Consider the following 27,155-nt stretch of genomic DNA (forward strand, 5'->3'; position numbering starts at 1 on the left):
CCGCCACCTAATGGACTGGAGTGTGAGCAGCAGATGATAACACGTTAACTTAGCCTATTATAATCTATTAATTAACCCGGTAGTTTTTTAAGAAAAAAAATATTTAATCAAGACTTTTATATGTTGTTTTCCCAATAAATGTTCTGTTGTCAAATTTTGCAGCCAAACGAAGCAGTTCTGTGCCCTAGTGATGACCCAATGTGCAATACAGTGTCTTCCTCAAGAGGGCGCTAATGTAAAATTACAAAAGTCACATGAAGAGAGAGAAAATGCAATGTTCGCAAATAAGTTTGGACCTTTATTAGACCATTTTGTTATATTAAGTGTATTAAACGTTTTGTTCTTGAACTTTTTTATTAATATGATTTAACATGGACTAGCCTTAGCTTGAAATAAATGTAAAAGGTGTCCAAACTGAAAACAACTTGCACTGACATCTCTTAAAATACATCAGTGTCTAAAAAAAGCCCAAAATTAATGTTTTAAGTAAGGCATGTTTGATAAATATTTCATAATTAAGCCTTAAGTTTAAGCTAATCCCTGTCTGGGAAAACACCCCTTAGTCTCTTAGTGAGCAAGCAATAGGTGACTGTGGCTAGGATGGAGCCACTCCAAGACGTGTATTAGCAGTGGTGTATTAAACATTTAAAGCATAATGAACAGTTAGAAATGTAGAATTGTTGATGAGAAACGAAGTATTAATACAGTACATAAGTTAAACAATTATTGACAAACCAATTTAATAAGACAACAAAATGGTTTAAGTGCCATTTTATTATTGATTAGAGTATGAAAACATCCAGCATTGGTAATTCATGGTTTTATTTTATTTCAAGTTGTTTAATATATTTGTATGTGGTTGTTTAACTTAAAACAGATACCACATACTGTCGTGTATTCAAGTAAACATTCACCCCAAAAGATTCAGATTGTTCCAGTGGGTCAAAATTATTCTTGAGTTCCTCCAGTTGCTGCAGAGTGAGAATGCTGTTTGGTGTGGGAATAATCATGCCACCTTCTCCTCTTACAGCAAAACCACTTTCATCCCAATCAAAATTAACATTCTTTTCTGAAAAAGTAGTAAAGTACCACTAAACAAATATGAACAATACCACTGTTCTATATCAATATTAAAAAAAAATTGTTTGGCTGCGAAATATAAATATAGAACATTTATTGGGAAAACAACATATAAAAGTCTTGATTATATAATTATTTATCTAAAATCTACTGTGTAAATTAATAGATTATAAAAGGCTAAGTTAACGTGTTATCATCTTATTTTATCATCTGCTGCTCACACTCCAGTCCACTAGGTGGCGGTAATACACCTTTAAGCTGGTTTGCCAACCGCCAATAAAACCAAAGAGGAAGATTTGGCAGAAACAGTTACAGGTACAGATAAAGTATGTGTGTATTGTGTTGTGACCAAAGGCAGCAATATATGTGCATTCTGATGTGTGTATTTGTGGATCACAGCGTGTGGATTTCTCGGGTGCATTTGTGGATCACAGCGTGTGGATTTCTCGCGTGCATTTGTGGATCACAGCGTGTGGATTTCTCGCGTGCATTTGTGGATCACAGCGTGTGGATTTCTCGCATGCATTTGTGGATCACAGCATGTGGATTTCTCGCGTGAATTTGTGGATTGCAATATGTGGGTCTCTCACAAGCATTTGTAAAGTCTCGTTTGCGCATGTGTAGGGCTGCACGATTTGGGTAATTTTTCCCATTGCGGTTATTGATGCTAATATTGCGATGTGCGATTGCGATTATAATAAGTGGTATCATGAGTCAACTTGATGGGTTTTAAGGAAAATCCACACACAGTTTAGGGATAATGCTAAAATGTGTATTTGTAAAACTAGAAATGTTTTCGTATTGCCACGTGATGTAGCAACTGCTCAGTGTCAGTAATCCTAAATCCAAAATACCGCCATACAACAGACGTACGTAGAGTTTTTTTCAGCCACCAGATCACTGTCAATCTCCTCTGCATCCATCTTCGCTCTGGTATTTCCGCGCTGCGCACACACAAGTGACAATGCACGCCACACACGTGCATGCCACACATGCACTGCCTTTTTTGTTCGTTTTTCTTTCTTTTTTTAAACAGCAAGAAAAAATCATAAAACTGTTATCAGAAAGTTTGTGTTAACAAGTCCACACATTTATTTATTTAATATAATTGCAACATTTTGCTGTCATATAATCGCACAGGCTGACATTGCGATTGCGATGCGATTAATTGTGCAGCACTACGCATGTGGATCTCCTGTGCGCATTTGAGTTACCGTGCACGCGTCTGGATTTATTGTGTGTATTTGTGAATTACCGTGCGCGCGTCTGGATTTATTGTGTGCATTTGTGAATTACCGTGCGTGTGTTTGGATTTATTGTGTGCATTTGTGGGAGGTTTTGAGACTGTATTCACTCCATATGATACCGTTTAACCAATTTGTGAGGTATGACAGAGTCAACGCAGAAGGAGATGTAGGCTGTGATTGACTCGGTAGCACTGTCAATATCTGCATCCTTAAAGAAGATATTCCAATCTGTACAAAGAAAGCAACCCTTCAGTTCCTCCACGTTATCACTGGACCATACTTTCACGGACTGGATTACCGGTTTGCTGGACTTAAAAACAGAACGATATGTGGGTAGCAGCTGGATAGCATTATGATCGGAGTTATTTAGGGGAGGTCTAGCTTTGGCTGTATAGGCGTCTTTGATATTGCCATAGCATTTATCAAGTATATTATTGTATCTAGTGTTGCATTTGACGTATTGATAGAATCCTGGTAATGTATTATCCAGGCTGCAGTGATTGAAATCACCAAGAATCAGAATGGGAGCGTCCGGTTTATTGTGTAGATGGCGATGGACACAGTCTGTGATAGTTTTAGCCGCCGTGCAGGCATTTCCACTTGGTGGGACATACACAACACACACGAAAATGTTCGTGAATTCTCTAGGCAGATAGTGTGGGCGCAAAGTAACACATAACAGCTCTAGATTGGGGTTGCATATTTTGTCTCTCACAGCAAAGTTTCGACACCAACTGTCCTTAATGTACATACACACCCCACCTCCTCGTGTCTTACCCGAATTTACGTCTCTGTCTAACCGGAGGAGAGAGAAGCCTTCGATTTGAGTAAGATTGTCTGTAACATCGTCACTAAACCAGGTTTCTGTAAAAACCATTAAACCAGACTCACGATATTCGTAGCAGGCTCCAACCTGTTGACGCAGGTCATCCAGTTTGTTTTTTAAAGATCGTGGATTGCAGAGAAGCATAGGTGGTAGCGGAAGCTTGGCAGCTCTTCGGATGCGCTGTCTGAGGCCGCCTCTCCTTCCCCATATCCTGGTCTTCCTGCCTCGACGGTGACCTGGGCCATGGTGTTGTTGTAGCTCCTCAGGCACCTCGTGTAGCAGATCAGGTGACTGTAGTACTCCGCTGCCCCGTAATCCCAGCAGCTCGGTCCGACTATACATTAGAAGGCCGTTGCCGCTGGTTAGCCCGTCGGCGGAGCTCTGGGCGACTTGGCTAAAGAGGATTAGCCATGCCAAAGTTAATGATGCAATACTTCCCCACTTCACTTTTCACAAGCTCAGCATACCGTACACAACACTGTTCACAACGCAGGTAGCAACCAGAAATTGAGTTCGCCAATGCAAATTATAAAAGAGGGACATAACACAAAACAAGTAAACAAACAAGGTGTAGCAAGAACCCTCCTCCGTGTCGCCAGCCGTGCAGCGCCACTAAATGTGGTTCCTTTCAAAAAAACATCTGCACCAACTGCACCAAAAGATTGCATCGAATAGATTTTTGTTACTCCTGCAATAGATGATAATGAGGATTCATTGTTAAACCTATGACTTCGATTTGAAAGAATTACGATTTGTAGATACTTTTCCTTTTAGAGGTCATTCGAATCAAGTCGCACTCAAGTTTATTAAAAATCTCAAAACATTAGGTGTCTTGCTCTAATAGCTGTAACAAAGCCAGATATTTATACGAAATATTTCTGCAATAATTCAGTTCTCCTTTAGTGCACCTTCTTCCATTATGAACAGGGGTCTCCAATCTTTTAGTGAGCAAGGGCTACTAAAATGAATAAAACAATCTGGAGGGCTACTTTTTTACTCAAAACTTTTTTGTTTTACTTGTTGATTTTATCTTATTTTACTTGTTGATATGTTTTATAATTGTTTAAAATATTAACATGCATTAAAGAAGCCAAGCTTATATAAATATATAACAAATAAATAATACAGTTGAGGCTATTATATGTTGTAATAATTTATAATAATAATTAATAATAATTGGGCTTGTTTTGGTCTTATTTTTCAAGCTATTATTTGTCTCGCTAGGCTTGGCCACAGTCTGAAAAGCAAATTAAAAGAATTTAGATTTTTTTTTGCAATTGCAATAGAGATAATTGTATTGTTGCTATTTGGGGAATATTTTAATCACACCACAAGATGTCGCTAGATGTTTGCTCAGACTAGTATTTTTTAAAAACGTCTCACACTGAACGTGTCACCATTCCAAAACCTGATTGTTATGCTTCCCACGATTGGCTGCTCCGCGACCCCACTTCCAGCCCCATCCGTTTGCCGAATCACACACACATTTACACACTACAGTTACTCTGGATTTTCCAGTAGCATTGCTTGATCAAAACTAATAAACATAAACATGCATTGTAAGGTGAGTCTCTATTATTTTTTAAAAACATTGTTCTAAAAGTAGTTTATGAAGAAAGGTTAAACGAAGGGGGAAGCTGAGGTTGTGTTAAAATAATATTTTTTATTTTCCTAGTAAATTTTATTTAGCTGTATAGTTAATTAGACATGAATTTAGCCTATAGTTTTAAAGGCTTCTTATATGCATTTCTTACTATAAATTGTATTTAATAGGAAATTTACCAGTGATATTTTTTCATTTTAGTCCAAAATCAGTGCTTTTCAGTAAACTTATTCATAAAGCGCACACGCTAAGCACTATAAAATGTATAATTTTTAAACGTGCATAAAGCTGCTTAACATCTAGTTGTGTTTTTTCATATGCTGTGTTCATTAAATGTATAAACAGCTGAAATAAATATGGAGGGGAGGTAAGCTTGCCACTTACTAAAAAAAAACCCAAAAAGCTAAAACCACAATTGGCAAACAAACCACTGGTCTTTCATTTGGGTTCAGCAGGAACGTGTGGCTGCCTGGAAGTATTTGTCATGCGGCCCCCAAATGATCCTGAAGCACCACACTTTCTGTGAATTTCCTGGCAAAGCTCAGCCACAAGTCATTGTAATCATATACATTGTTTAAGGGGCAGGGCATGCTATTTCCTCCGCAAGTTATTTATATACCCATAACACTGTAAATAGCAAAAAGTTGACAAACCTGCAGGATGCAGATTTTTTTCATCCAAAAATTTGTATGTCAATAACATTTTCAACAGCCTTTGTATTTTGCATTTGTATTCAATGCCTTCCTTTTCCACAGATTTTTTTATTTGGAACTGTTCCCAAGAATTCCATGGATAGCACAACAATCAAATTCACTTCTGATAGAGGCTTTAATCAGACTCCTACAGTATAGGACAAATATTGTACGGTTGGAGATTTCATAACTGTCAAAACTAAGATAACTTGAGATTTCTCACTGTATGTGGCCATTACCGATATCTTCCGTTAAAACACCAATGAATGATTAAGATGATCAAAATTGATCTTTTATCTTTTTAAATTAGCTTCTCATTACTTATATCTCTAGGCAGTGTCTGAGAACAAATGCCATATGATCTGTCTGTCTGACTTTACAAATCTGTGGTTGTGAGTATATAAATACTTTATTTTTGGCCAAGATGTAATAATAGTCATTTGGCCAGTACTGCCTTGTGCAGATTGCCTGTTTGCATTGGACAAGACTAGTTCTTACACAATTCTCTAAATCTTTAACATTCTTTGTCTGACTTTTTACTTAAGTGAACTTCCGGCAGTATGATGTGCGGATTTATGCCAGCTCTGTCCCTACAGGTCTGGGCAACATTGATGTTGCTTTCTTCACTGCAAGGTGAGTGTTCAGCTTTCTTTCAGCTTTGTTTTAAGCTCTTTTAGAATACCTGAGGCTCTTATAACTGCTTGTAAATGTAATTTTGTTACCAATCAGTGGGAGCCGGTGACTTCTTTTTCTGAGGGCGCTTGATGCGAACATGTATGTAGCCTGTCATGTGTGTGGTACGTAATTTTAAAATATGTGTTCTGCACATCGAGTGATCATATGTGCATCATGTGTCTTGTCAAAATAAGTGCCTGCTGCAGACACGTCTAAAGGGTTTGCCAGATGTGTCTTGCGTGTATTTTGTGAACGTGAGCGTCTCTTTTATCATAAACGGTTTTGACGTGTGTGCAGCAGGCTCTTATTTTGACAAAACGTGATGCACATGGTTCACATGACGCAACAAACACATATTTTGAAAACACAAGCAACACACATGACACTCTTAATATTATCAAAACATTCTCTAATGCTTCTGGGCTCCATCTTAATGTCCTCAAATGTGACTTAATGCTAATCAAGCAATGCTCTGTTTCCAGTATATGTAACATCCCAGTTAAAGAGTTACCTACCTTGGAATTGTAATCTCCAAAAATTCAAACTTAGATGTGATCTAAACTTCTTGCCCATCATAGAGAAAACAAAAAGAAAATTTAATCAGTGGCTTCAGAGAGATTTCACTTTGAAAGGAAGGATTCTTCTTTCTAAGGCAGAAGGCATTTCTTGTTTGCAGCTATTTCTTTAGACCTTGATAAAACAATATGTAAAAAGATTGATCAATCAATGTGTAATTTTGTATGGGAAAATAAGCCACATTATATAAAAAAATCTGTTCTATCCTACAGCTACAATAATGGTGGAATTAATTATATTGATTTTGCAACTTTGAATAATACGTTCAAAATCAATTGGGTGAGGAATTACTTTAAGAAACTAGGGGTGGGCCGATCCAATACTTTGGATCGGATATCGGGTTGATCCGGACCTTTTTTGCTGGATCGGGTATCGGAAAAACAAGGCCGATCCAAATCAAATTCTGTGCGTTACTTGTGGTTGTTACTGTCATGCTACAGAAAAGTCAAACTATTATAAAAGCATCTTAAATGTTATTTTACACTATATTCAAAATCTTCCTAATATATTCAACAGCCTTATGCGAAACACAAATACATATATGAAGATATTTGAGGTCACAAAAACTGAATGGTTTGGTGCTCGCCGAGTTAATACACTGGAGTAGCGTGAATTAAATGTCACACACACGCACGCACACACACACACACACACACACACACACACACACACACAAACACACACACACACACACACACACACACACACGTAATGCATAGACGTAATGCATTTTATACCACACAAACGGTATATTCTATTCCCCTTACCTACCCCAATCCCTAACCCCAACCATCACACAAAACTGTCTGATACCTCACATTCTCAATAAACATCATTCTGTTTGATTTATAAGCATGTTTCCTCATGGGGACATCAAAATGTCCCCACAAGGTCACAAAAACACTGTATTCCTATCTTTATGGGGACAATTGGTCCCCACAACGTGATAATTACCAGGCACACACACACACACACACACACACATTCTTTTAACTTGTATCTCACTTTTAAAAAATTCACTTGACATGATATTCTCCAGATTTTGTTCAACATGTTTGTGTGTATATGTGTGCGTATATATATTTATGTGTTTATACTCAGAATACAGGTATTGAAATCGTATCTGTAATGGAAAAAGTGGATCGGCCCAGCCCTAGAGGAAACCATACAGTATTTGGAATATTATGCCTGAGCATGTTTTTTTCTCAATTGGGTGGTTTGAATTTTCTTTTACTCTGCAATTTTAGCATTGAAAAAATCCCTGCTGCACTTTCTAATTTTCACAAACAAGCTTTATTAGCATGGTCTATGATTTACAAGCACAATTTCTCTCCGACCAATCAGTCAATTATTTAATCAAGATGGTTATTTACTTATCAAGAATTTCTCTCTTGTTATAATATTCCTGTTACTCCAAAACAGTATGCCATTGTTTTTTGTGCTATCCCTAGTGGTGTTGTTATGTTATTTAGAGGCAACATTAGTAGTTTGACAAGTTCGGTAATACCTATTCCAGACCTGACTGACACCTTTGTAGGTAGAATATGTTTTAACTCCATGATGATTAACTCATTATCTTAATGACTATGTTTCCACTCCTCATGCTGTCTTAAAAATGGAATAGGTTAGTGAAAAATATTTTGTGGAAGAAGTTGTGGACTCTTCCTAATAAGTATTTATTGACGAATAAGGTCAAGGAGATTTCTTTTAAGATTCTTCACCAGTATTATCCTGTTAAAACCTTTATTGTGTCAAAATTCAAAGATATAAACTGCACATTCTGTAATTTACAACCAAAAACTCTTATGCGCCTATTTTGGCAATGTAACTTTATAAAAAAGCTGTGGTTAGACATTTGCCAATTCATTGCCGATCACATATACAGTATAATGATTTTGAGCTGTGCTTTAAAGATGTTTTGTTTGGTTTTGTTAGTTTTGAGAAGCAATATAAAAATACTTACTATCTATGTCATTTAATTATTTTGATTGCAAAAGTATTTTATACACACATGCAAGACTATGACAGCTCCCCCCCTTTTTTCTCTCTTTCAAGAAGATGTTTTAATTTACACTAAATTATTATCTTTATCTAGTAAAAAAAAGGCTACTAAAACTTTAAATGTTTGCACACTTTTTGGTGTTTTTATATAATTTTGTATGGATTGACTTTCCTTGAACCCCTGTTTTTTCTTTTCTTTTCCTTGGCTGTATGTTTTGTTTTTCTTTACTGTTGCACTATTATTTTCACCTATTTTTTATAAGCATGTTTATAAAAATAATAAAAAAGCAACACACATGACACTCTGAACACATATTTTGAAATTGTGCCCTTCGGATGAGCAGTCACGAGCCGCCACTGTTACCAACGATCATTTTTTACACAAAGTTTTTTTATTTTTATGCTTTGAATTTGATCAAGTCTTTTGGTTTGTTCATTATATTTCCTTTGGTTTGATGTAGTTTGTTCATTGTTGTTTTCTAGGTAAGGTTACTGCACCATCACATCTGCAGGCAATAGCTGGGCTTCCATTCATGATGGAATGTAATATTACCATGGAGAAAGGGGAGGTTCTAAAACAGGTGCTGTGGTTAGACATGGCAAATAAAACAATATTGCACTATCAACCTCAAAAGTATGACCATGTCACCAAAGTGGATGGAGTTCAGCTCACAGCAAAAGCTGTAGGTCATCATGCTCACACTAGCATCATCACCATCTCTAGAGCTGTGCTAGCCAATGAGGGCTGCTACCAATGTCTCTTTGACGTCTACCCAACCGGACAACAGAAAGGAAGGATGTGTCTCTCACTATTAGGAAAGGCAGACCACTTCTGTACTTTCTAAAAATTGTTCAAACTCAGCTTTCGCATTCTTTATGTTCTTTAACCCCCCCACGTATATTTTTAATTAATAATTTAAAAGAAAACATTTTTGAAGTGGTCATAGGCTGTGATTTTGCAGATATAACTTTGCAGCGTATTACAGAGTTTCCGTTGGGCACTGAAAAGTTGTTAAAATGATTTTGCGAAAATTAAAGGGACACTTCACCTATTTGCATAAAGCTTTGTAAAGTTAGAACCCCAATCATGTTTTTGAATGGTCATGCATAATTTTCTCAGTTGCCGCTGAGACAGCAGAAATACAGATTTTAGTGTTGCACTTCCTTCTTTCAAAGATGTAAAATCATAATTTTGCATCATTGAAAGAAGGAAGTCCAATATCTTTGTTGAGGGAGTGAGACTACACTCTAAAAACTCCTGGGTTATTTCTTCAACCCATATTCTGGGTTATTTGTGTTGGGTTAAAATTATGGGTTATTTTTTCAGAGAGTAACCATTTTCTGGGTTATAGGGCTAATATTTTGACCCAATTCCTGGGTTGTTTGGGTTTCTGGGTTATTTTTCAAAGGTTAACCCATGTTCTGGGTTAACGCCCCGCCCCCCGCTGTTCTGGAATTTTCTCACAACAGTCGATTGAAATAACTGTCACCGGAGTTCGCGGCGCGCTCGATCCGTTTTGGCCTGGGCTTCTTCGTTGTGTATTCAAGGTAAGCAAGTATTTTAAGTGTCAATGTAACGTAATTTTTCTGTGTCCATGTCCCCATTGCTTATCTCATTGTTATAATACCGGTAAAAATACGATAAGTACAGGGCAGCTATGACTTCGTGCAACGTTAAGGGGGTTAAGGGAGAACACCGGACGGGGAACACCGGACGAGAAGCGCCGCGCCGTATATAAGACCACTCGAGGTATCCCGCACTTTCTCAGTTTATGGCCAGCAATATTATTATGTTTAAGGACATTATGGAATTAAGATATATCAGTACTATGTTATGATTGTACTGTATAATTAAATACAATCGTTGCTGAGACTGCAGTCTGAACACTTTACCTCAGAGCGTCCGTAAACTGAATGAATTTAGAATATCACCTGAAAATCCAATATCAACCAATTTTCATGAAAGTAGCTCATTTCTGTAAATGAAAGTAAAATTTAATGTACATTACAGCACATGGTGAAGTCTGTATATACATTAACGACGAATTTGAGACAAATAAGTGTAAATTTAAAACTATGTACATGGCGCTCGCGCCGCAGACAGACGCAAAATGGCGCCGCCGGTACACACACATACTGTACCCTGTGTCTCTTCGTTCCCTAGCTCCCGAGGTCGTGAATCAGTTTATCATGTACACAGGTTCGGGCACTGGTAAGGACTTTAGCTCACTTGACATTGTGACACTGTTCACTTATTATCCTGTGATGTGGCTGCTTAAGCGTGTTGTGATCATCACTCAGCTGTTACTCATCAACAACCGGCAAAACCAACCGTTGCGTTGCTTTGAGTTATGTTTACCAGCTGCACCATGCTTATAATATTATACAGTGCTCTACTGGCTGAAGTAGTGAGATTTAAAGAAGCAGGTCAAGTCTTCAAATTGTTGCTAACCTCTATATGTTTTCTCCAGGTCTGTTTAAATGGACAGCTTTGTCACTGATAAGCTATCTGAGTGGCGGCTGTTTGAGCTGACAGAGACATTTTTGAGGTGAGCTTTTTACTCTTATTGCCCTCATATTATCTATCTATACCTAAACATTTTTCTTTAAAGGAAAACTACACTGTTTTTCAATATTTTACTATGTTTTTACGTCAACTTTGACGAAATAATACATCCCTGTTTTTTTCAATGCGTGCAGTACTTCGTGTACAGCATGTCGTGAATGTGTTAGCATTTAGTCTAGCCCCATTCATTCCTTAGGATAAAACAGGGATGAATTTAGAAGCAACAAAACACTTCCATGTTTTCCCTATTTAAAGACTATTACATAAGTAGTTACACGAGGAAGTATGGTGGCACAAAATAAAAGGTGACAATATTTTAAAGCAACACTATGTAGTTTCCATGTAAAAATAACTAACAGCTCCCCCATGTGGTGGAAAAGCGCAACAGTGCCTCTGCAGGCAGTGGTAGGGGCGGGGCTGTGTGCTCTACCCTCCACCGCCACTTTCAGAGTGTGCTTGTAGCAGCTAGGAGGCTGCTCAGGTTGCAGCAACAGTACAATTTGTCCAGTTAAAAGTTGTTCTATCACTGAAATAATTTTAGAGACATTATTTAAAGGTAAAAAAACTACATAGTGTTGCTTTAAGCGGATTAAAAAAATGAGAACTATGTTGTATGGCGGAAGAGCACTTAGTTTGCAGCACTTTGACCTCTGGTGCAGTAACATCACTCCTGTGAATTCTCTCATCTTTTTCAAAATCAGTGTGATGATTGATGATGTTACTGGACCAGAGGTCGAAGTGCTGCAAACTAAGTGCTCTTCCGCCATACAATATAGTTCTCATTTTTATCAGCTAAAAAAATTATTTAGTGCCACCATATTTACTGGTGTAACTACTCATGTTACAGTCTTTAAATAGGAAAAAACATGGAAGTGCTTGGTGGCTTCTAAATTCACCCCTGTTTGGATCCTAAGGAATGAATGGGGCTAGGCTAAATGCATTAATAACGCGCTGTACAAAGATGAACTGCATGCATAGAAAAAAGACAGGGATGTATTATTTTGTCTAAGTTAAGGTAAGAACATAGTAAAATATTGAAAAACGTTTTCTTTAATAGGGCTTAGTTCACCCAAAAATGAAAATTCTGTCATCATTTACAGGCCATCTACAGGGTTGAGAAGAAGACTATCCGGCATTCCACTGAAGAGTCCCTGACAGCGTTCATACACCAAATGTCTGTAAGTACAATGGACCAGTTTCTCAGCACCACTCTGAGAGAGAATATTCTTAATTCTATAACTATACTGTTCATGTGAAAGAAGGCTATACAAGGGACATGTTTCATGTGAAAGCTAAAGGGTGAATCCTGGTTTAAAAAAAACAACTTCAAGGTTCCTCGCAGTTGTATTTCAGTTTTAGGCGATGCCATCTAAGGTAGCAATCTGACTAGAAAGTGAAGTTAAAGATGTTAAGTTTTATTACTCAGTGGTTCTCAACCCACATTTTCTTGTACACATTCATGACACACTCAAAATGAAGACACCAATTAAGAACCACAGCTCATTTGGCTTCCTTGTACAGTTAGTATCAGCATTATAACACAAACTGGTAGTCTATTATCTTGCTTACAATTTACTTTCTACACAATATTCACTTTATATCTTTCTGTCTCTGTCTGTTTTAGGTTGGAACAAATATGGTGGAATACAGTGGCGGCTCGTAACTGCTCATTCGAAGATGCGCTAATTCAAAATAAGTGTTCAGATTGTCACGTGTGTGGTTCCCTTTTCCAAAATATGTGTCCTGCGTGTCGAGAGATCCTGTGTGCATCACGTGTTTTGCCAAAATAAGTGCCTGCTGCACATGCGTCAAAACCGTTTATGATACAATAGACGCTCATGTTCCTAAAATACACGGCAGACACTTCCTTAACAGTAAACTCTGATTACGCATGAGATTGTGCGAGTATCTGGCAAATGCGAGCATCTCTTTTATCATAAACCCTTTAGACGCGTCTGCAGCAGGCACTTATTTTGACATGACACGTGATGCACACACGATCTCTCAAAGCGCAGAACACATATTTTGAAATTACAAACCACACACATGACAAGCTACATACATGTTGTGACGAACTTTGCATCGAGCGTCCTCGAATAAAGAAGTCACCGGCTGTCACTGGTGGAATACCTTCAGCAATTGCAGCCGTTCCCCTCTGGGAGATCTTAAGCTGCACACAACCAATGTTTGAAGACTTAAAGCCTCAAGTTCAATCCAATTATTGAATGTTGTTAAATGTTTGAGAGAGAATGTTTGAGAGTTGTTTATTTTTCTATTTTTCCTTTCTAATGTTATTACAGTGTGACCTAAAATAAATAGGTCCAAGTGTGTGTTTTATATAGAATTTAATTAAATGCAATAAAAAATTTAAACTGCTTGAAGTGTGTAAGTGTCTGAATTTTTCTTTTCTGAAATAAGGCATAGTGGCATAGTTACACAATTTAGGTTATCTTTGACCTTTGGTTAAAAATCTACTAATTTCTGGGTTTTTCCACCCAGATATTGGGGTTGTTCTTTTGACCCAGAAGTTGGGTTATATTAACTACAATGTTGGGTTATTTTAACCCAGAAGTTGGGTCAGGTATTTAACACAGAAGTTGGGTCAAAAAGAATAACCCATTTTTCTGGGTTGAAATTACCCAGAAATTAGTTGGTCCCTTTTTAACCCAGGAGTTGGGTCAAAAATAACCCATTATGGGTTGTTTTTGACCCAGGAGTTTTTAGTGTGTACAAAACATCCCTTTTCTCTGTCAAATAGGCACCAAATTCTAAATGTATGTTACATTTCGACTACAAATATGATGTACTTTCAATAAAGATGTTTCTACGGGTGAAATGCTTCTTTAAGGCGGTCAACATGGAGAAGCATTTTGCAGTGGGTGTCAATGGATATCACATGCAGTCCGATAGCCACAAATCTGCTGTAAAAGGCAGGTAACCACAGGAAAAGGCAGGATACCTACTCTAGGTCTAGTTACTTTTATATGACCGACAAAGTAACCTCAGCCAGTACTACTACAACCACAACTAGAGGTCTTCACAAAGGACTATATTTTAAATGGTGAATCAGGTCGGGTTCGGGTCCATCTATCAAATAATAGACAGGTCCGCGATCAGGTTCAGTTATTAAATTTCTCTGTTCTGCACGGGTCCGGATTCAACTCTTAAATTCACAGTCCCTTTAGGTTCGACCTCTAATATGCATCTAATTAAGGTCTTTCTGAGTTGTTCCAGGCAATGTTTCCTGATTCACAATTAACCAAATCTATTACATGTGGAACATACAAAACAAGCTACATTTTAAAGTTGCTGTAAAAGAAATTTTAAAATGATATGGATGTTTTAGAAATCATTGTACATTGGGTTAGTCATGGGTCCTGTATGGCATTAACAATATAAAAATGGCATTAAAAAGCATTTAGAAACCCTGCACCCTAAGATGATCTCATGATTATTCACTATTATTAGCAGTTGTCACGTTACGCTTTTAGGATGATTAAAGAAATGTGACAGAATTTATATAATTTACTGTAGTGCCAAACAGGATGTGGTTAACAGCCCCCATCCTGCACAACCCACCATACTTAAACACTGACAGCAAACTAATACGTTAACCACAATAGTTTACAAAAATAAGTGACAGGATAAATAAGATGTTATGACCCTGAGAGCGTCATATGTTACTCACATAGCTTGAATATGTTCCTAATACTTTGAAAACTGTAAAATCTCATCTTTCTATTTGTATTCCCTCCAGCAAAGGTGGAGATGACTGGTAATAAAACAGTTGAGAGTGGAAAGCCTGTCACCCTTTCGTGCAATTACATCCTCAATAAGCAAGTTCTGCAGGTTTTATGGACAAAAACAGCTGAGCAGGGAGACACCACCACTGTTGCTTCGTATATCAGGAATGGGAGGCCCATCGTTGAGGCACCTTTCTGGGGACGGGTAACTTTAAATCCATCTCTTAGCCAAACCCAGCTCTCCATTCACCAAGCTCAGACAGAAGATGAGGGATGTTACACCTGTGAGTTCCACACATATCCAGATGGCACTAAGAGTGCAGTTGCTTGTCTGTCTGTTTATGGTAAGTTCACACCTCCATAATGATGGAGTTTACAGATTTTAAAAAAGTTTACATAGATAGTCTCTAAAGTGCTTGGCATCAGTTATTTTATTTCTATATTAACATGCATTAATGTATAGACTAATGGATTTTACTGTAAATTACAGATAAGTAAACATAATGAAGTTTCAATGATAAATGGAATTGAATTCAGGCAAAATAGATGAGGAAATGTGTTAAAACACAACATTTCTCTTTTTAATTTACCCACTTGGATGTTGCTAAATATAAATGCCACAGAAGTTGATGAAGCTATGAAAGTAACAAAATAAAGGTAATGTGTCCATTAAGGAAAATGTACAAGAATTTCACAGGTACTTTACCCAAATCAACATGTGATTTTTGTGTAGGTTTGGAACATTTCACACGCTCTTTAAATGTGTGAACATGTGCTCAGATGGGAAACTACTGTACCTTTTTCCGTAATGGTTGTTTAGGTATTTAACAGCCGCACACCAAACTCAGACCCCTGTACTGTGTGTTCCGGGTCTTGCAATGTTTTTTAAATGAATGTTTGTGAGTGGGTGCTGAAAGAATGTGAAAGAGAAAGTGGGAAATACAGAAAGATAGTGTGCGTATGTTTGTGTCCGCTTGTGCGTACAAATTTGAAAAAGATTAAACCCAAAGTCACCTACATAGTGGGGACCAACAGTGCATTCGATAAAAATGAAAATGTAATGAAATATTAATAAAATGCTGTTATAGGGACTATAAATTGCTAATATATCATTAGCACAGTTTAAAATTAATAACACTCAATGGGAAGTTTTTGTTGTGAAAAAAAAACAAAAAACAAATGTGTCAGTTTAAATTCAATTTCAGTGCATTACCCTAGTAAATTACTCAGAGATAAAGAAGTGCCAGATTACTTGTTTTTGAGTAGAATGCTAACAAGCAGTAAATGCTGATGCTTTTTGTAATGCTTGGCTGTCACTTTAGTTTACGGGATAGTTTGGCATGAGGGCCAGTGCTATTAGTGTGTCTCTAAAACAGAGCTCTATTTTGTCTGCTTTCCTTCTGTTGATATTTCCAAACCAGTCTGGCTCTTGTCACCAAAAATGCTCATACAGCCTCAGCAGTGAACACAGCAAACTTCTCTCTTCTGTTTGTCAAAGTTTGTATTGTTTTTCTTTTTTTTTTTTTACTTATTTCACAGAGCATCTTTTTGATGGAGTCTGCTGCAGACATGACCTCTGTCAGACAGCTTGCCATCAGCATAACAACACAAGGGATGTCTTTTGTCTTGTAGTTGAAGCTACCACTTACAGTAACACTTCAGACAGTTGTTCAGTACTGGATGTTTATATAAAGTCATGTACGTGTATCATTTGTTGTAATGGCACAATTTTTAACTGTTGTTTAAATTTTTAGATGAATTGTCAAGGATTCTTAGCTAAATGGATAGATGGAAACCCAAAAATGCAAAACCATCAACTTTATAACTAGAAATAATCTGTAAACATCTCACCAGTGACCCACTTGTGTATTTATTTACATGTTTTCACAGTGGAAAAGAATAAAATATAATTATGATAATATATAATAATAGTTAATAATGATATGTCACATCTGCAACACCTTATATAAAACGTTTTCATTATTTAAAAAAAGGCATGAACACCAAAACCTATAAACCTTCAATTTTTTAACGAGCATCTCCAAAAAACAACGTTATTTTGTGTATTTGGTATAAACTGTTACGATCTCAAGTGGTGTTTAGGGGTATGGATGGGATGTAACAATACGAAATTATGATTATAAAGTTTTATTTTTCAGTGTGTGTGTGTGGCAGTCAGAGACAGAGACAACAAATATAGTGGGCAAAAATTGTGATTTATTTATATACACACGTGTTTAGTGGAGGTGACAAGTGAAAAGGTGATGAATAATATTTACAATATTTATATTAACAAAGTAACAGAGACACAAAAGGGGAAAGGGGCACGAGCGGTGCCAAAACAAAGAAATAAACAAAACAAAAACATTAACTAGAAAAGGCATTAACTAGAATTTGACCCTCTTACCTAAGCTACAAAGGAAAGGTAACAAGATAAATCTGCAGCGTCACACGACGCCCTTACTAACCTACACTACCTACCCAAACACATAACTTACAAAGGGTGGCATGCGCTCCTAACCTAGTGTGTCTAATACAATAACAATAACCTACGTGTTGCACAATGTATGTCACATGACATACTTACCTGTCCGCTTTCCCCAATATTAAAGGAATATTCCATTTTCTTAAAAGAAAAATCCAGATAATTTACTCACCACCATGTCATCCAAAATGTTGATGTCTTTCTTTGTTCAGTAGAGAAGAAATTAAGTTTTTTAAGGAAAACATTGCAGGATTTTTCTCATTTTAATGGACTTTAATAGATCCCAACATTTAATCCTTAACTCAACACTTAACAGTTTTTTTCAACGGAGATTCAAAGGACTATAAACGATCCCAAACGAGGCATAAGGGTCTTATCTAGCGAAACGATTGTCATTTTTGACAAGAAAAATAAAAAAAATGCACTTTTAAACCACAACTTCTCGTCTAGATCCGGTCGTGATGCGCCAGTGTGACCCCACGCTATACGTCATGACGTCAAGAGGTCACAGAGGACGAACGCGAAACTCCGCCCCAGTGTTTACAAGTGTGTTGAAAGAGGACCGTTCCACGTTGTTGTATGTGGAATGATACTAATTAATGTCTTTGTGTCAGTTTATTGTTTACAATGGTCCGCAAATGTGCGTTTCATATATGTAACACGTGACCGCTCTACGTCACTACGCATTTACGTTAGGTCACGCAGGAAAGGGCCTAGACAAGAAGTTGTGGTTATTTGTTATTACTATTGTCAAAAATGACAATCGTTTCCCTAGATAAGACCCTTATGCCTCGTTTGGGATCGTTTATAGTCCTTTGAAACTCCGTTGAAAAAAACTGTTAAGTGTTGAGTTAAGTATTAAATGTTGGGCTCTGTTAAAGTCCATTAAAATGAGAAAAATCCTGCAATGTTTTCCTCAAAAAACATAATTTCTTCTCGACTGAACAAAGAAAGACATCAACATTTTGGATGACATGGTGGTGAGTAAATTATCTGGATTTTTTTTTTTAAGAAAATTGACTACTCCTTTAACAAAGTCAAAAACAAACAGAGGGAATGAACACTAAAGTACAGACGCAGAACGAGTGACTAACAAATGGGTAAAATAACAGACTGACATACAAGAAAAACAACAACACAGCAAGGCAAATTAGCAAACACGTTATCAAACAGAATTCAAGTTTAACAAACACGAGCAAACTGGCATGAATGAACATAACCCTCTTGACATTTGTAAATAAAAGTCTTAAAAGCCTATAAGTCTTAAATCACTTTTAACAGAAACCATGATCAAACTTATGAAATACAATCTGCATAAACAAGTTGACTGTAAAATTCATGTACATGTCTTAACAGTATTTACTGCTATTGTTAATACATATTTAAAATGTTTGTCTGGGGATTTTGTGTTTATCTTTTCATACAGTCTTTTACACCCCTGGTCCACTTTTAATATATTCATTTGAAGTTTATCTATTTTTTCTTTACTACACTAGTCAACATTTGAAGTGGATCAAATCCTTTTCTAAAAGTTTTCTTAAAACCAATATCCAATACCCGTTCTTGTTTTAGGACAAATTTGATGAATGTTTTTGATCCACTTCAAATGTTGACTACTATATTTATGCCATTACGTTTTTTATGCACCTAAATATATTATATGATCTAGATCTATACTGATATACCTGGTATACCAGCTAATAAATGTAGTCTTAATTTGGGTGGTCAATCTGCATTTAAAAGGGTTTAAAATCTAATCTAGCTAAACCAAGTAAACTTACTCTAATTATTAGTCATTTTAGGATGCCAAAGTCACATTTAATTATATAAAATGTATTTTAACAACAACAAAATTATGGCCAGTGAAAATGCTAAATGGCTAGCAACTTTGGAAAACAACTAGCCACTTTGGCTGGTGAGCAAAAAAGTTAATGTCACAGGTTGGAGCGGACCACAGGTGTTGTGAGTCACGCCCCTTCCTAGTTCCCACCTCGAGGAGGTTCCCAAGAGCACCCCAATGACAAAACACACGAGAAGAGGTAAGTATACTTAAAACAAACTTTATTTAAATTATTTAAAATGTAAGTTGGGGAGGGGGAAAGGGGAGCTAAAATCAAACTCTCGGACCAGAGAGTGTGGGCCAGGGATGCATGGGCTTCGTCACAGGAGTACTAAGATAAGTCTTTCCAAGATATGTACTCTTCTCTCGAGTGACTTTCATCCACTGTTCCCAGCTAACCTGTTTCCTGTCTTGCAGATGGACTATCCTTGGTGCCTTTCCGTCTTCCTGAGGCAAAGAGAGAAACATGGTAAGTAACACGTGAGCTAGACTTCCTTTAGGACACAAAGGTTCATTATAGCTGGCCCGTGGTGTTTACACAGAAAGGTAAGTATTCTTCGTTGCGGAGATGCCGATGGACGTCCCAGGTAAGTGGCTCGCTTGCACGGAGACAGATTCACAGGGGTGACTACTTCTTCACAGGTACGCGTCCAAGGCAGACAACTGCGGCTCCACCCTAGGCATACAAGAAGATATTCACAAGTAAGTGGTTCTCAGCTCTAGGCATACAAGAACATACTCCCAGGAAAGTAATATGTCACTGTGGGCAAACGGGTACGTGTACCAAATGAATAGCTAGGTCTTCTCTCTCTCTCTAGACATGCAGATACGTATGCACAGGTAGGGAACTCTTAACTTGAGCTTGTAGGGGCATACTCTCAGGTAAGTGGCTTACAGCTACGCACTCACAGATAGGTGACTCTCAGCTTTGGGGCATACAGGTGTGCATCCACAGGTAAATGACTCGTCGCTTTGGCATACAGAAGCGTACTCAGGTAAATGGCTCTTTGCTTTGGGGCATACAGGTGTGTATCCACAGGTAAGGGACTCGTCGCTTTACCATGCAAGGGGCGTACTCAGGTAGGTGGCTCTTTGCTTTGGGGCATGCAGGTGTGTATCCACAGGTAGAGGACTCTTCGCTTTAGCATAAAGGGGCGTACTCAGGTAAGTGGCTCTTTGCTTTGGGGCATACAGGCATGGGCATAGATTTAGGGTGGGACGCTAGGGACATGTCCCTACCAATATTCAGAGAAGACTGAATTGTCCCTAGCAATAATTTCGACCAAACAATTAATCTGTATTCATATATAACCACTAATGTCCGTCTTGTTCTTGTGTTTTCTATTTTTTACTTATTATATTTTTGTCAGAAATAATTTAAATTAGATTAGAAATCTTTTGCAATCCCGTTCTGTAAAAATAACGCTCTATGTGGTACACAAACGGTTAACAGCTTTCGTTCTCTGCAATGCCCGCCTCCGTAACTCACATCGCTAATATGATTGGCTTTGCATTTCTTTAGTCCCGCCTCTCTAACGCACATTGCTAATATGATTGGATTAGCATTCTTGAGTCTCGCCTCTCTTACGCACATCACTTTTTGATGGTCTTGTCGTTACTCGCTACGTGTGATAGGATGGTTTCACTTTGTACAACGCGCCAAAGTTCACTCAACAAGACGCGCGTGATTATTCGGGCTACAGGTAAGTGAGGAAGAAAGTATTATTATACCCACTGTAACTGTTTCATGTACAAAAAAGTTGTGTCACATAATGATTCAAGGCTAGTGTTTTCACCAATACACGACAATCCCATGTTAACCTGAGGAGTTGCAAACTTGTGTCAACCTTTTATAAATGGGGTGGCAAGGTTATTTAGAGGGTCCCTAATCCATGAAAGAAAATAACCCCAACATGGTAAAAACATGAATTCATGTCATGATTGCTGAATACTTTACATTACTGCACTGTGGTCATTACTTGCACAGATGTAGACATAATGTAAGGTTGCATTTTAAACCTAAACTATTTTTTTCACACTGATTAACTGTCTGTTAATGAAAAGAAGATTTAATGTGAACTACAGAAACGTTAATAAATGTTGTTCAGGAAACAGCATGATATACATACCTACTTCAACACTGGGATTTTTTGGCAAAATTAAATTAAGAATTAAATATTAATTGCATATTCTTCATAAAGTTAATATGGATTCATATATGTTACAATGTGATTTTCTTTTTTTGACAAAGACTTAAACAGCTACTGTTTATAAGGCTCTAGGACATAACGAATTGTTTATTTACATTAAATTTGGGATGGCACCAGGGGTGGCGAGTCAGATGTCACTGAGTAAAGTGCATACTGAGTTGTCTGTTGTTTATGTCAAGTAAACGGTGATAAACAGTTTTTGCAATCCGACCATTTTATTTATGTCCCCACCAATGCCAGAATCAAACCTACGCCCTTGCATACAGGTGTGTATCCACAGGTAAGGGACTCTTCGCTTTAGCATACAAGGGGCGTACTCAAGTAAGTGTCTCTTTGCTTTGGGGCATGCAGGTGTGTATCCACAGGTAAGGGACTATTCGCTTTGGCATACAAGGGGCGTACTCAGGTAAGTAGCTCTTTGCTTTGGGGCATACAGGTGTATATCCACAGGTAAGGGACTCTTCGCTTTACCATGCAAGGGGCGTACTCAGGTAAGTGACACTCTACTCTAGAGGCATAACAGGTATGTATTCTCAGGTGAGCAGGGCTGGACTGGGACAAAAATTCGGCCCTGGCATTTTGGTCCAAACCGGCCCACACTACATACACTGCAAAAAATGATTTTCAAGAAAAAAATTCTTAGTATATTTGTCTTGTTTTCAGTAAAAATATCTAAAAATTCTAAAATTAAGATGCTTTTTCTTGATGAACAAAACAACCCAAGAAAATCTGCCAATGGGGTAAGCAAAAATGTCTTGAACATTTTTCTTAAACACTAAATGCAAGAAAAATTTGCTTACCCCATTGGCAGATTTTTTTGCTTGTTTTATGCACAAAATCACTTAAATTTAAATTTTTGGTCTAAAAACTAGACTTATTTTTTTGGGTCATTTTGCTAATCAAGAAAAACCATCTTATTTTAAGAATGTTTAGATATTTTTACTGAAAACAAGACAAAAATACTAAGAATTTTTTTTCTTGAAAATCATTTTTTGCAGTGTATAATTACAAATACCACCCATCTTTGCACGCCTTTAAATATGTATAGCAATAGCAACTCCAATTCCATAAAAGCACTAAACCCAATTAATAGCAGGTAGAAAAGAGTAAGGATTGACACAACAAACACTTCTAGAACCTGTTATTTATTAATGCAATAAAACTGTATAATCCACACTTATGAATACTAAAACAAGCTTCATGCAATTGGCAAAATTTGCCATTGGATTGCTGACATATTACAAAATACAAGTGCTGCTTACATTAATATTGAAAACTGATTATTACTTGCAGTACTTACAGGAAAGTATTCACTACATTCACTGAAGAAAACTTGTGTGATTACAGTAATAGAGATTTTTAACATTATCTGTCAAGTGTGTTGTGTTATATACAATAAACATATCTTTTTCTTTAAGCGGATCTCCTGGATTGTTTGATTTTGCTTGAAGAGAAATTATACGTTTTGAAACAGACAATCAACGAAAAATCTACGAATCAGATACACTCTCGTAGTCACAGAGCAAAGAGTGCAATTATTTTATTGCAGCTTTATCACCATATTTTGTGTTTTTGACTCAGTTTTATCAAGGGGTATCCATCTAAACTTGTGTTTTAAAGCAGTTCTGCTTACCCCAGTCATACACTCACTTCTCCCTCGTCTCTCTCCCTCTCCTCACTGACACTTTGCGTGCTGGTGCTGCCAGTGCCACCACCGCCACCATCATCATCATCACCAGCGATTCGAGTTGATGGTCCTGCTGCCGCAGAAAACATTTGTGTTTTTTAACACATTTTGCAGCGTCTGCCTGAAGAGCCTGCTTCTTTTTGTCACGCAGTTTTTCTGCGCCTCCCTTGCGTTTTTTTCTCCATCTCTCTCTCTCTCTATTTTGAAACGTGAACTGACCATAGGAACTGACCGACGATGCACGCGCGCTTGCACAGAGACCAAAGCGGTGATTGGGCCAGCTTAATGTCATTCAAAAAAATAACCAATGGGCTGCTGCTTAAATGTGAGTGGGGCGGTCTATCTAGGAAAAGAAAGGACGATGACTGTGCTGGTCAGTCATTGGGCCAGCTTAATGTTGTTTAAAAAAAAATAACCAATGGGCTGCTGCTTAAATGTCAGTGGGCCGGTCTGTTTAGAAAAAAAGACGCTAACTGGGCTGCTTAGACAAATATAGTATGAGATGTATCGGCCCAAAAAGTAAGTCGGCCCACCGGGAAACTGCCCGGTTTGCCAGATGGCCAGTCCGCCCCTGTACAGGGGGCAAGATCTCAGCCTGTCTGGTGATTACGAATTAAACCACTGTAGCTTTGCCCGACCGCATTAAAACGGATAACACGGTCGATAATGCGGCAGTGCTAAAATCACCTCATTAAATGGACTGCATGTACAGTACGAGGTGTTTGATATGAAACGAACGAGCGTTCCATGCGCCGAAGGCTGGTTGCCGTCGCAAGGCATGTCCAACCCACAGCAGATGCCGGGCGAGCTCATATCGATAGCACTTCATGCAGTCATGTGTAACTTTAAGCATAAGCGTCCCGGCCGTCAGCTCGGGGTGGGACCTTTGCTTAGTCAAAACTTAAGTGGTCTTATGAACAGGATGCCACGAGATTCAGCGTTCTTAGGAGACGTTGGGGGGGGTACGTGAGCCTGCCTTAAGCCCGGTATACACTGCACGATTATTGGCTGTCCCAGACGAAAGATTGCCATCGTGAAACAATCGTTGCGATTTCTGTGATCGTGGCTCTTCATCGGTGGTCCTATGTTGTACAATGAGAGAGGTTCAAAGACGGCCGTTTTACCGGCCTTGCATCCAAAGATAGCCTACGATAGTATTCTGACAGTGTCAGAAATTCGGCATGATCACCGCACAGTGTGTTTGCTGCTACGACCTGCGCGCCGGTATTTGTTTACCACGAGCGCATGCTGGTGACGTTGCGCAACGTGTGACGCTGCCGCCAAAGCTTCCGTGTCATCATCGTACAGTCTACATGCCTCTCCTACCCGAGTTTAAAAGATACATGACGCACAGTGTGATAAGGTCATGATCTTATAGGAGGGCAAAAATCGTGCAGTGTATTCCGGGCTTCAAACGAGATGCCGTGCATCTGACTGTAAGCGCTCTGGTGTTAAACTCGCTTCCAGAGCGTCATAAAACGAAACTTGTTGTGGCGGGTAGGAAACTCACTTGGAGGTTGATATTTTCCCTTAATTTTTCCGAATGTTGGAGCAGAGCGGACGTGTGAGCGTCTTTCGGATCCACTGATATAAACCAGCCATCTGGCCAAAAAACGTCATAAACCGCTTGGCTGTAAGCCTTTTGAATGGCATCCGGAGAGAGCGTGATTCTAAACGCTTGGAGCTATGAAAGGTCTGAGGCTGCCGTCTGTCTAGGAAGAGAAATAACATAATTAGATTTGTTGAGGTTTTGTTTGACCTCAAAGAAATTCAATAAATTTGTAAACGCAAGTCCTAAGGGATCGCTTGTGTTATCTACATGAAAGTTAAAGTCTCCATCTAGCAGTGCTTGATCAGCATTAACCCCTTAACTGGCGCAGCCCTATTTGAGTGTGAGGGGGAGTAAAAATAATATGTGCACCTTCAAATTAAAATAAGTCTGGACTTTTTTGTCTAGAAGCATAATCTTGGTCTCTTTTAAAAGAAGACACGTTAAAGTATTTAATTGAAGTATCTGGAAAATTGCAGAGTGAACTATATGAGTGAACTAACCCTTTAATGTATTTTTTTATAGTTATACCCAAACCTGAGGCCAGTTACATCACTGTAACACAAGGAATTATTGAGGCAAACTGCACAGCTGTGTCCCGTCCTGCAGCAGAGATCTCTTGGAATGTGGACGGTCATAACCAAACACTGGGCCCTTCTGTGAACTCATTTTACCAACTTGGTGACGGCACCACAATGGTGGTCAGCTCCATTCAGCTGCGGGCTGAACTACTGGACAGTGAACTGATAAAGTGCGAAGTTCATCATCAGGGCCTTGGGTCAGCCGTCTTCATCTATTTAAACAAATGTGAGTAAAACTTGAATAAATCTTTTTTATGTTTTTGCTGTCGTAAACACACTGCTTTAGCAAAATTTAAATGCATCCTAAATGCACTGCTATTTTTTTATGTCAAATTATTTGTTTTTGATGTACTGTATATGTGCTTTCTTTGCCGTTATTCTTACAGCTAGGAACAGACATATAATTCTGATTTCTGCTGGCTGTGTGGCCCTCGTCCTGCTTATATGTTTATGTGTCTGCCTGAAGAGGTGCTGACTTTACCTGATGATATGGTCAGTAGCACCACAAACATAACTGTCTATCTTAAATTGATGGGCATGTGTATATAATGCTGCTCTTGTTATTTACTAATTGACCAATTATTAAATAATGCTGAATAAAGGAGCTATTGGATTTATGCAGGACAAAATAAGGATGAAAGCATTTAAATATTAGCATGCAAGGGAAGTTACTCGCACAGAAAGGCATTTTGCTGAAATCATTTTAGATTGATAAATTATGGAAACACTTTACAGTGTTGATAATTTCATTAACATTTGTTTATGGAATGAAATAACTTTTACATAAACAACAATTAAACAACTGCTAACCACATTTATTAATGTAGTTCAGTGGTTCTTAGTTCTGATTTTAATCATGTGTTACAAAATTAATTAATTACAGAAAACGTTAAATGCTTATAAACCTTATGCATTGCCACCCTTGATAAATTAATTCTGTTGTAGTGTAGCTAAAATTATTTGCATTTAAAACTAGAAATTAAAGACTGTTGTATTGTCACTGGTTAGATTTGTCAGGTAATGTTACCAACTTCCTGGTGGTAGGTGAAAAAAATGAATGCAACTTCAAAATGCTTGCAAGATGCACACAGACACCTTAAAAAACTGCAGGTTTCTGTGTTAGGGTTTTCTTGTAAAAATCAAGCTTCCTCTTGTCATTCTACCGATCTAGTTTTCAGTTATAGTTGAGGACCACTCATTTTATACAGATTGCTTGTGTATTTTTTTCTCACTTCATTTCAACCACATCAACAGCCCTTTACTTTTGAATTTAACTTGTTGTTTTGTAGAACCTTTTATTCAAAGTGACTTTCAGTAACAGAGACAGTTTTGTGTGGTGTTGACTGTTCATGAATTGCCTCCCAGGAAACAGTATTTGAAAATATAGCATTTCGGTTAGCAGCCCAGACCACTAGGCCACACCACCCTCATCTACTACCCATATCTAGCGCCAAATGTAGTAAACAAAAAGCTGTTATAAATAGCCAAAATTACAATCCATGACTATAATCTGCTCTTCTTAATAATTATTATATTAAGTATTATATTAAGTCATATTAATTTTAAAGAATGATTATGATGTAGTTCTTAAATCAGAACCTGACAAATGTTGTATGTATATAATCTGTCTGCAAAATAATTTTATACCCAAACATAGATATTACATTATGTTCAGCTAAAAAATCTATGCTAATGGGCGTCCCAGTGTAAATCTGCTGTGCCCCAGTGTAAATCTAATGTAAATCTAATGTTTTAGCAGTTTACGTTATTGGTCTGTGTATTCAGTTACATTGA

General features: G+C 37.7%; 1 protein-coding gene and 1 long non-coding RNA gene across 2 annotated transcripts; both read left to right on the forward strand.

Annotated features, from left to right (window-relative positions):
- Positions 1-4,631: 4,631 nt before the first annotated feature.
- Positions 4,632-26,849, forward strand: LOC135786042 (nectin-3). Its single transcript, XM_065295754.1, has 6 exons — positions 4,632-4,717; positions 5,994-6,081; positions 9,184-9,521; positions 15,029-15,353; positions 25,306-25,587; positions 25,748-26,849. Exons 2-6 carry the CDS (start codon positions 6,009-6,011, stop codon positions 25,834-25,836), a joined length of 1,107 nt encoding a protein of 368 aa, XP_065151826.1. The 5' UTR covers positions 4,632-4,717; positions 5,994-6,008; the 3' UTR covers positions 25,837-26,849.
- Positions 9,917-13,649, forward strand: LOC135786043 (uncharacterized). The gene is made up of 4 exons (XR_010546778.2): positions 9,917-10,248; positions 11,172-11,249; positions 12,367-12,444; positions 12,891-13,649. It is a non-coding gene; the product is annotated as an uncharacterized lncRNA (long non-coding RNA).
- Positions 26,850-27,155: the final 306 nt, after the last annotated feature.

This window comes from Paramisgurnus dabryanus, chromosome 4, assembly GCF_030506205.2.
Source record: "Paramisgurnus dabryanus chromosome 4, PD_genome_1.1, whole genome shotgun sequence".
Classification (NCBI taxonomy): Eukaryota; Metazoa; Chordata; class Actinopteri; order Cypriniformes; family Cobitidae; genus Paramisgurnus; species Paramisgurnus dabryanus.

Coding starts and splice junctions, on each gene's coding strand:
- LOC135786042 (XM_065295754.1), top strand. CDS start 6,009: ATGATGTGCGGATTTATGCCAGCTCTGTCCCTACAGGTCTGGGCAACA. Junction 15,354..25,305: donor TGCTTGTCTGTCTGTTTATG/GTAAGTTCACAC, acceptor ATTTTTTTATAG/TTATACCCAAACCTGAGGCC. Junction 25,588..25,747: donor CTTCATCTATTTAAACAAAT/GTGAGTAAAACT, acceptor TTATTCTTACAG/CTAGGAACAGACATATAATT.